This window comes from Dreissena polymorpha, chromosome 4 (assembly GCF_020536995.1).
Source record: "Dreissena polymorpha isolate Duluth1 chromosome 4, UMN_Dpol_1.0, whole genome shotgun sequence".
NCBI classification, from domain to species: Eukaryota; Metazoa; Mollusca; class Bivalvia; order Myida; family Dreissenidae; genus Dreissena; species Dreissena polymorpha.
In genome coordinates, this window is record NC_068358.1 from 18815328 (window position 1) to 18826575 (window position 11248).

Genomic DNA, 11248 nt, shown 5'->3' on the forward strand with positions numbered 1-11248 from the left:
ATATGGATCAATATCTTTTGCGATAAAGAACCAGTCAAAACTAAAGCTCTTCCATGGCACACTTTCCAAAAGTTACCATTTGTTATCATGGTCTCTAAGCAAGAAGATGGGAGCATTAATGAAGCTAAAATTAATATGGCAAAGATTGTTCATGCAAAAGAGCTTATGGAGCGTGAAGTGACTTGTCCTGTATATGGTACCAAAAGACATTTTACAGGTACTGTGATAAGGTTCATACACCTTTTACAGTAGCTGCCATGGAGAATCTAGCAAGTCAGCTATCAGATACAAGCACAGCTGTTTACCCAAATGGTTTAAGAAAAATCAATGTTGAGCTGATCCATGAGCGTGCTTCTAAAAGATTAACTATTCAGCTGTTCTCTGAATGGATAAACTCTGGTTTTATTATCGGAAGTGGCATAAAAGATGCGATTCTAATTGAAAATCAAAAGCCACATCCAGCTGCCTTAAACATGGAACAAATTGCAAATCTAATATGGAACGATCTAGCAAAGTTCATACTAGAGAGTCAAACTAATGACAACTTAACCATGATGAAGATCCAAATGAAACCATAAAAATAACACTCACTGATGTTGTCTTGTACGGTGTTCAGAGGAAATGGCTCAATCCTAGCACAGATGTTTCAAATGCATCACAAAAAAACATTGAACAGGTATTATTACCTGAAGATGAATTAAAAAACCTAACCTACCTATGTTGTGAAGAAGTAGAACTTCTCCTAAGGGAGAGCAGCAATGATGAAGGAGATTCAGGTAGTGTTGCACAGGGTGGAGTTTCTAACTTGTCTGAAAACCCAGAGCAAATTCTCAAGAATGGAATGCAAAACACAGTGTTACAAAGGATCTCAGCACCAGATGTGGACCGTCAGAACCCTGTTGCTGAGGATACACAAGGATACCTACAAATGGCTTTCCCGGATGTCTTCCTCACTGGTGATGCATGTCCACACCAAGAACGTCCTCGTAGCATTAAAAATAAATCAGGCAGCTACAAATTTGCTTACCTGTATTGGGTATGCGCACAAAAACGAGCGATGGTCAATACTGAGCTTCAATTTCTAGTTCATAGCATGATTAAACGAGAACATAGCAAGGGAAAGGCCAAGCTCGCTCTGAAAAGTGATGCCTTTGAAACAACTGGAATACCTGTAAAAGAGGATTTAATGCAAAATGCAGAGCTTCGTGACTGGACTGTATCAAACCTAATGATGTTCAAGTCCTCAATACCGGATACAGCTCCATTCTGGAAAAGGTCAAGGGATGATGCAATAGCTGTTCAACGGGATTGGGAAGAAAGTGTTCCTTGGCGAAAAGACAAAATGCCAATGTCAATTATGCTGTTCCAGACTCGTGCTCCACCGTATAACCATCACCCGGCAATTCACAACGTCTGTCCAGGTACAGAGACCCTCTCCATCCAGAGTGACCAAGAATTTTTGGAAGGTCGGCGAAGAAACGTACTACAGTATCCAAGCATCGTATCGTTTATGTGCGCATTGATGGCAGAGCTGGACACAACGTTTTTATCTAGAATCAGATATGATGGTGATGCCTATTTTACACGGTTTGAATGGGGTGCAAATGCCAATCCACATGCTCATAGGCTGTATTTTAGTCGTGAATTCAGTCAGCACATGGACAGCTTGAAACTAAATATACAAAACTGCCTTCAGAGTGCCAAAGACGAATGTTTAAATACTGGCCAAGATCTCAACAATCCTCTTGTTCAGGACACTATCCGTACTAGGGTACTCGACTGTTGGGATCATGCTAGGAAGGATTACATTGAATATATGCGACCATTCTACACCAACTGGAATGCAGGTCTACTAGCAGATGGTAAAACAAAAACATTTGATTTCATCTATGAAAGGACCTCCGCCATCTGCAGACTGAACATGGCAAGTGTGATAGACAATGGCCCTCACAACCGGTGATTTTTCAACATTGGACACAATATATGTGACTGTTGCCAATGGAACATGTCGCCACTTAGGTCATACAGGAATAAACGATCAGCCTTCCAAGACAGATAAATGTGCAGTGGTTAAGAAAAAGCAATCAACATGCAAGGAAACTGGGAATAAACAGTCCACAGAGGTTATTACCTGTAAAAAGGCGAAAACCGCAACCAATGAATAAAGTACCAACCATTGAGCCTGACAAACACAATAAGAAAATTTTTCACTTCAGTTTGAATGTAACGACAAATGGTTTAATGGTCATGATCCTTTTGAGATTCTGCATTTTCTTAGCAATGCTGATGACAAGCTGTTGTGCCAGAGTTTCTCAGAAACCTCCAGTAATAGAGGTCAGTTGTTGCCAAAATAAAGAAAATGGGGTGCAGGACTTAAATCTTGAGTTCTTTTCAGATACTGGTGACTCTGCTACAGAATATGTAACTAAATATGCCTTTAAAGATGCAATTCCCACTAAAACATCTAATGAAGTGCTCATCACTGCAATGGAGAAGTTGCAAGATGGTGAACCAATAAATCAAGGTGCTGTTCAAAAAATGTACAATAGCCATGCAATTGCTGGCACAACATCTATCTTTCAGGCAACTCACCTCAATCAAAATATCCCACATGTTCTTTCAAATGTTAACATCAAAAGTTGCAGTGTATCTGGTGTGTCTCTGCTGAGAACTGACTATGATAAAAAAGATGGCGAAGATTACATTCTCCCACCTCTCATTAAACAATTTGATGGGCGACATGGCACAAACAGCTGTTTTCATCGAATGTGGCAAAGAGTCGCCAAAACTGAAGGCAGAGATACAATGCAACATGTGTCTACATCAGTTTTGTGACTTGTTTGATGTTAAAGAAATTAAACCCAATGATGGTGCAAGATTCTTACAATTTAAAAGAAGAAGTACTGCAAGAAATGGCAGATTGAATGCATAAAGCTCATACCTTGCCATGGTATAAGAATGGCAAATCCCCGTGGAAAACAATATTGGCACTATTGTAGAACACTCTGCCTTTGGAAGATTCCTTGCCACAAAACTACTGACTTCTCACCAATTGCTGAAGATGCAGAATCTTTAAAGAAAGCTTGGATTGATCTATTCAATCAAACATTTCTTGATGGTAATGGACTTCCACCATGGGCATACAAATTTTGGAAACATCACCATCTCCTCGAAACAACAACTCTGATTCAGATTCATCCTCAGACGAAGATCTCGAAGAAAAACCAGCAAGCTTGTGCAGTAGATGCAACTGATGACACTAATCTTAGCAAAATTAAAAGCAGTGAATACGATTCCGCTTCAAAACCGATAGCACGCCCCGGAAATGAACAATTTTATCAAAACCCAGTTGATCGTTTGCGGTCTGCCCGCAGCAGGGCATAGATTCCAAGCCATGTTTCAGTGATTCTGACATTTTAGCTAATCCTGAAGGTGTTGATTTTATGAAAAGCTGGCTAGGAGAGAATGTTATACCTTCTATGGCTGAAATACATGCTCATATTTCAAATCTCACAAACACGCAAGGAGTTTTGTCAAGTAATTCATTTGAAGCATCTTCATTAAATGATAAACAAAAGATGGCTCATGACATTGTTGTTGATTATGTTAAAATTAGATTAAATTGGGAAACAAATAAACAAGCACCTCCCCCAAACCCCTTGCGTCTCATTCTAATGGGCAATCCAGGTACTGGAAAAAGCTGGACACTAAAATGCATCATAAGCAGTGTAATAAGCCTCTTACAATCTAACCCTGATTCAGATGCACAGGTAAGCACTTGGACAGACAGAATCAAACTTGCAGCTCCCACAGGAGCTGCATCAAGTCAGATGTACTTCAAGTCAGAGACTTTGCATCGACTTTTTTGTATACCTGTCCATCTAAATGAAAAAGATTTGCGTCTGGAAGAAACATCTGCCACATATTCCAGACTTATGCTCAATTTGACCCCAAAAAATTCTTTCTCCTCATTGTTGATGAGTTTTCCATGCTGTCACGAGAGATGTTTGCCTTTGTAACTGAACGACTGATTCAGTGCAACATTGATCTCGACAATATTGGCATTGTTCTTATTGGGGACCCAGCACAGATTCTTCCGATTGCAGCTGAACCTCTCTGGAGCGCTCGTTCTTACACGCATGAAAACAAAAAATGCAGTTCCCTTTCTATTAATGGTTTGATAAGGTTTAGACAGGTCTTCAAATTTCCACCGTTACAAACAATTCCAACTATGACAAATGGCAATCGTCAACATCGCCTAAAGATCGTCTTTTATCAGATGATATTACTGCTTGTCGGAAAGATCTGATGCTGGGCCAATTTGATGCTGTGTTTTTGACTGAAGTCAAAAGAACAGATGTTGATCCCATTAGTCAATGTTTCACTGGAAAAGTGCTTGTCAATATGAGGTATGGTAAAAAATGCAGGGAAAAGAAATGCTTTTCCTTAGAAAAAACTGTGCAACAGAACGTGATATGAAGATGGACGGGAAGTGGAACAGTGCACATATCATCCATGGGTATCATTTTCATTCAAAAACCATGAAAATAGGTCAACTGTTGAGTCTGAAAACGCAAAAGCTCTTCTCAGACATCACAAAATAACAGGAAATCCGATAATGCGAATAGACTCAATACATCGTCCAGCAGCAAAAGAAAACAAGCTGAGAGCAATGTCTGCAAAAGAATTTGAAGGTGCCCCACCCAGCTGGCACGCATGCAGGGGAATGAGAGTCATGCTCTTACGTAACATTGCTCCAAGTATAGGTCTCTACAATGGATCATTACATACTTTGGTGGGACCAATATATAACAGGGACAGCATTGTTGCTTCTTTAACTAGTGCAGATTTGAAAACAGGAGAATTACAGGACTGCATTACTACAAAAACCAATCGATACATGTGGAAAAGTACAGCAGATTCCCCCAAAGAGTGTATTGCTTTCTGTTGATGATGTTCCTTATTGTAAGGATACTGTTGATGAGTTTCCTTCAGGCGTACACATGACCTGTAAGTTTCAGGGTCCTAGTAACCCACCAGAAATGCCTGATTTTATGGTAATACAAGCTTCCAATTACTCGGGCCCAAATATTTTAAGATTACCAGGATGCGAAAATTATGTCCCAATTCCTCCTGTTGAAAGTTACAAACAAAAAGCTGGGAAGACAAAGTCAAACATACCCATGATTAGAATCGCCTTGCCACTCGAAGGAGGAGATGCAGCAACAAGTTTTAAAGGACAAGGAGCTAATTTCCCATTGGCTGAAGTTGATCTGGATGGCTGGTTTCATGTGCCTGGCATATTCCTGGTTGCCATTTCTAGGGTTAGAAGTCCCGCCCATCTTCATATACGTACTTTTCCAAATTACATGGACCTTAAAGTACAAAGGCTTAAGGAAAATGTTCTTGATGCACAAGCATTTGAAGAAGCCGTAAAAGTTAAGTCTGAACGCATGTACCGACATAAAAACTGTGGCGACCTATTTTGGACTACTCATTATAATGATTTGGCAGACAGTATCATAGATAAAGCTTTTGCAAAAAGGTTAAGTATCAAAAAGGACAAAGAGGAACTGATTCGCATCGTGCAACTTATGTTTATAGACACCGATACAAATGTTATTATGAGAGTGCTTGAAAAGTTGATCGAAACCCAGGAATATCTGGTAGCTGAAGCAGCACCACACATAAGTCAAGAGGATTATGAAACCTTGACTAATTACCAAAAGAACAAATCTGTTAAAACCAAAGGTTTTAAAAAGACAATTTGACGATAAGTTATCTCTAGGAGGCCCATCATGTGACATTAAGAAAAGGAAATTACCAACCCCAAAACAAAAATTGTCACCTCTTGATCCCATACCTAATGAAAATTTGCTGTCCCTAAAAACTCGACCTGATATTTCCAGACAAACATTTAAAGGTTTGCAAAACAGTGGAAATAATGTGTGCTTTTTGAATGCCCCAATTATAGCTCTTTGCCATACCAGAAGTTTTGATGCCTTCTTAAGGGAGTGTCAATACTTGCACCAGCAATGCTCTGGTTACCACCTTCAAAATGAGATTTGTCCTCTTTGTGCACTGAATGAGGTTGTAAATCGTGCCTATTGGCATCACAATTTACCCCTAAGGGATCTCCCTAAAATGCCAATTATAAAACTAACAGAGTCCCTGCTCCCTGGTTGGCGCCTAGGAATAGAACACGATGCGGATGAGTTCCTTGTTAAACTTTTTGACCGTCTTGATCAAACATACGATTGCCAAATTCACAAGGGAACTGTCAAAACTACAAAAACATGTCAAAGTTGCAGTTCCTCAAAAATCAAAGAACAATTCCGATCCCAAAGAATCTTAATCAATCTTGTAGATATAGAAGAAGCACAAATACGTATACAAGAGGGCATTAACAAATGGCTAATGGAACAGAAATTGCTTAATTGTGAACATTGTGGTGAAAAGTTACATGAGGTCAAACGTGAATTGGTCAGACCGCCCAGTCTCCTGATAATAAATATTCATCGTAGTGCACAAAAGAGAATCTCTCTTGATAATAACATTTTTATTAACAACGAGACCTATGAGTTCAAAGCGTCTGTCAATCATCACCACCAACACTACACTACTGTTGGGTGTGTTGATAATAATCACTATATTTTTTACAGTGATGAGCGTGTTCAATTGTGCCACGGAAATTTAGAGGAAACAGAACAACAAAATTTTTCCATAAATACAGTGAGAACACCACTTGAAGAATGTGCCATTGTTTTAATCTATGAACGACAATTGCATTTATAACTTAAAATTACATCTGGGAAATAAATACCATGTCTCTAATGGAACAAATTATATTCAGAAAACATGAGTACATGCATGTATGTAGGCACCTAACATACAACTGCTAGGCACATATAATCAATTTTGTTTACATAAATCTGATATTACAGACAAAATCATGTTCACCATCATATCAGAGATTTACGTATTAAATGCAAAGAGAGCCTGCGACGCAATGGATGAATCATCTTCGTCAAATCTATTTAACATATAAACAAAAAACAAAACATCTACAAACACGTCAAACAAATATAATCCCAATAAAAAGGTTGTCGGAATAAACATAGAAAATTTGTATCAAAATATAAATAATAACCTGTATCTTGTCAGCCCACTCTGACCCATCAACAATAGCCACGAGAGGTGTCGCTGAGCAGGGCATAGATGACAGGTCCCTCGACGCAGCGTCATCGGCTTCTTGTCTATTCGCCCTGCTCTGGCTGCATCTGTTGAAAGGCACATAAAATCGACAATTTTTACATAAATCTTAAATTACCATCGTCAAATCTATTTAACAAATAAACAAAAAACAAAATATCTACAAACATGTCAAGCATAAAAAATATAATCCCAATAAAAAGGTTGTCGGAATAAACATAGGAAATTTGTATCAAAATATAAATAGACTACTTATAACCTGTATCTTGTCAGCCCACTCTGACCCATCAACAATAGCCACGAGAGGTGTCGCCGAGCAGGGCATAGATGACAGGTCCCTCGACGCAGCGGCATCGGCTTCTTGTCTATTCGCCCTGCTCTGGCTGCATCTGTTGAAAGGCACATAAAATCAACAATTTTTACATAAATCTGAAATTACCATCGTCAAATCTATTTAACAAATAAACAAAAAACAAAATATCTACAAACATGTCAAGCATAAAAATATAATCCCAATAAAAAGGTTGTCGGAATAAACATAGGAAATTTGTATCAAAATATAAATAGACTACTTATAACCTGTATCTTGTCAGCCCACTCTGACCCATCAACAATAGCCACGAGAGGTGTCGCCGAGCAGGGCATAGATGACAGGTCCCTCGACGCAGCGTCATCGGCTTCTTGTCTATTCGCCCTGCTCTGGCTGCATCTGTTGAAAGGCACATAAAATCGACAATTTTTACATAAATCTGAAATTACCATCGTCAAATCTATTTAACAAATAAACAAAAAACAAAATATCTACAAACATGTCAAGCATAAAAAATATAATCCCAATAAAAGGTTGTCGGAATAAACATAGGAAATTTGTATCAAAACATAAATAGACTACTAATAACCTGTATCTTGTCGGCCCACTCCGACCCATGATTTCAATCTTACTTTACTCTCAATATATGCTGGATAACGGAAAAGCATCTTCATGGGATTGAAGGGTGATGAGTTACATGAAAGTTTATGTTGTGTGTTATGTAAATATATACATGTTTCATTGGGTTTTTGTGCATGTAAATACTGTAAAATTAATGTTGTTTGTTATGTAAATATACATGATGTTTAAAGGTTTGTGTTAGCATTGGATATTAATTATTAATATATTATTGCATGTAAAATTGTAAATACTGTTAGATTAATGTTGTTGTGTTTTGTAAATATAATGTTCTCTAGTAATTAGTTTTTATGCTCTCCGAAATAAAATTTCGGCGGAGCATATAGTTGCCAGTTTGTCCTTCCTTCTGTCACACTTTTGTTACATTTCTCATAGCACCTTTAAAACTTAACCAATCTCTTTCTTATATTTCCAATATTTCTATGAAAGTTAATAACAAATAATTGTTTTCATCATCAGTATATGTTAATCTGGCGAAACATGAATACATTTATTTATTTTTTATTATTAATACTTGTAAAACAAATCTTTATTATGTTCAACTTCTTTATTAAATTCATGTACATGTATGTATGAATATAACACTGTATTATGTGAATTTGGAATAAGACATCAAACTGCGAATGGACATCATTTTGGTGATTTTCTCAAACAAAACTATTCATTTCATGATCTACATATATTTTGTAATACATTATCTATAATTTAAGCTTAATAAGCAATTTTCCATGACTTTCATTAACAGTGATTGAATTTGTATCATTTAAAGTGTATTTTGAAACCGTGTGCATGCGCGGCATGGACACAGTATCATTTCATGAGTTTTTTTTTTTTATTAATAAGAAATCCAGTTTTTAAGTATAATCAATTTTAATGATGCTATTATATATGCAAGTATATGTTTTAAGTATAATTTGTAAAACTAAAAAAATGCAACATATAAAACTGCATATTATGCACTTTTGATAAAACACAATTTATTCCCAAATTGATGTCTTATTCCCAATTCACATAATACAGTGTTAGATGATCTTTACGCGATCAATATGATGTTTAAATATTCTTATTTGTTCTCACATTGACTTAATGCTTTGTATAACTATTTTGTAAATGACAAAAAAACTGTAAAGTTTACGTCAATAAAACAATCTGTGTGTCTGTCTTATTTGGCATGTAAATACCTTGCATGGACCTCTACCTTATGATGAGGTTTGAGGTCAATGGGGTCAATGTCACTGAGGCTAATAATAGATTCTAATGTCTCACTTTTTTTACAGTTTGTCATAGCACCTTCAATAACTAACCGATCTCCTTCATATTTGGCACGTATGTACCTTGCATGGACCTCTACCTTTTGATTAGGTTTGAAGTTACTGGGGTCAAGGTCACTGAGGCTTATAATAGATTTTTCTGTCACTCTTTTGTTACAGTTTCTTAACAGATCTCTTTCATATTTGGCATGAAGGTACATTGCATGGACCTCTACCTTATGAATAGGTTTGAGGTCATTGGGGTTAAGGTCATTGAGGCTAATAATAGATTCTTCTGTCACACGTTTGTAACAGTTTCTCATAGCACCTTCAATTCTTTACTGATCTCTTTCATATTTGGCATGTAGGTACCTTGCATGGACCTCTACCTTTTGATGAGGTCACTAGGGTCAAGGTCACCAAGGCTTATAATAGTTTTTTTAGGTGGTTTTTAACACATAGATTGACAAAGCCCGTCATCGGGGAGCATCCATCAGTTTCACTGATATTCTTGTTTTTAAGGCTTTTGTCAGTTGATATTCTTAATTTTAAGTAAAATAGCATTTGCAAGCAATATCAGAAATGGAATAATTCTTTGACCGTGAAATAAAATTGTATAACTGAGCAATTGTTAAATTGCTAATAACATTTACAGGGTGCAGCATCAACGGGGTTCAAAATAATGTTGTGGTTACGGTTCCCCAACGGGGCCTATTATTTTGCTGCGACCCTACATCATTATATTCAAAATTAAAAGCCAAAATAAAAATAATCGCGATAAAATTTAAACTGTACTGGAGGAACGTTTTTTAGCCACATCAACGTTTTTAACGGAGTGCGATTTTTATGCACGCACCGTTAGCATCATCGGCGAGGCACTTTATGTATTAAATGCATAGAGCGTCTGTGTTGCAATGGAGAAATCATCTTTTTTGTCAATGTTATTTAATGTTTTACGTAAATAGTAGTGCTGTGCCTCCGAACACAAGTGACACTCGGATTTTTTGTAGTGCTGTGCCTCCGAACACACGTGACACTCGGATTTTTTTAAAGTGCTGTGCCTCCGAACACATGTGACACTCGGATTTTTTTTAAAGTGCTGTGCGTCCGAACACATGTGACACTCGAAATTTTTTTTAAGTGCTGTGCCTCCGAACACAAGTGACACTCGGATTTTTAAACTACAAATGGGAGAAGAAGCCCGATAAGGTGATATAAGCCGAGCCTAGGAACATTGAATCGGATGGCGCCTATTGATACCCCTGCCACTGAGCAGCTAATACGAGTTATAACTATAATTAAATGCATCGATTTGATTACCATGCCAATCCTACTAAATTCGATTTAATTCTTAATATATAGCCATAGATAGTAGAGTGCCCTGTACTCTGACTATTTGATACAGAAAGGTCAATGTTTTATCTTTACCTGAAATAACAACGCGCGATTTGGTTAATTATTACTTTGGTCATCCAATCAATAAGCGGGGTAACAGTCTACTTTCGGACAAAGAGTAAAAATGGCTGAAAAAGTTGTGGCCGAAAAATTGTAATAATCAGATGCGCCTATGAAGCTTAAATAAAAAGTGTGACAGTATTTTGGGTTTCGGGATGGTAGCCCTCCCTATAAAATTACATGTAAACTTTGCTTCACGGACCTGATTTACTCTATTTTTAGCTTACCTGTCACAAAGTTACATGGTGAGCTCACAGTACAGGCAATATGTACTTTGACAAAAACGCGTGTCCACGGTGTTCAATTGTCCCAATGGGTGACATTTTGGGGGGGGGGGGGGGGGGGGGGGCGGACACACTACTGTTCAGCGAACACCTGAAAT

At 37.5% G+C, this 11248-nt stretch overlaps 1 protein-coding gene across 1 annotated transcript; it reads right to left on the bottom strand.

Moving 5' to 3' along the window:
• Window positions 1-630: 630 nt before the first annotated feature.
• On the bottom strand, window positions 631-7598 carry LOC127878874 (uncharacterized). Its single transcript, XM_052425401.1, has 4 exons — window positions 7472-7598; window positions 7151-7280; window positions 5182-5375; window positions 631-809 (listed from the first exon to the last, which is right to left on the bottom strand). Exons 1-4 carry the CDS (start codon window positions 7564-7566, stop codon window positions 773-775), a joined length of 456 nt encoding a protein of 151 aa, XP_052281361.1. The 5' UTR covers window positions 7567-7598; the 3' UTR covers window positions 631-772.
• Window positions 7599-11248: the final 3650 nt, after the last annotated feature.

Bases quoted from the DNA above. Each gene is read 5' to 3' on its own strand.
- LOC127878874 (XM_052425401.1), bottom strand. From the start codon at position 7,566: ATGCCGCTGCGTCGAGGGACCTGTCATCTATGCCCTGCTCGGCGACAC. The intron at 5,376-7,150 runs GTTATTATTTAT...TTGTACTTTAAG, and splicing joins AGTGGGCTGACAAGATACAG to GTCCATGTAATTTGGAAAAG. The intron at 810-5,181 runs GTATGTTTGACT...CTGGGTTTTCAG, and splicing joins CAAGGCGATTCTAATCATGG to ACAAGTTAGAAACTCCACCC.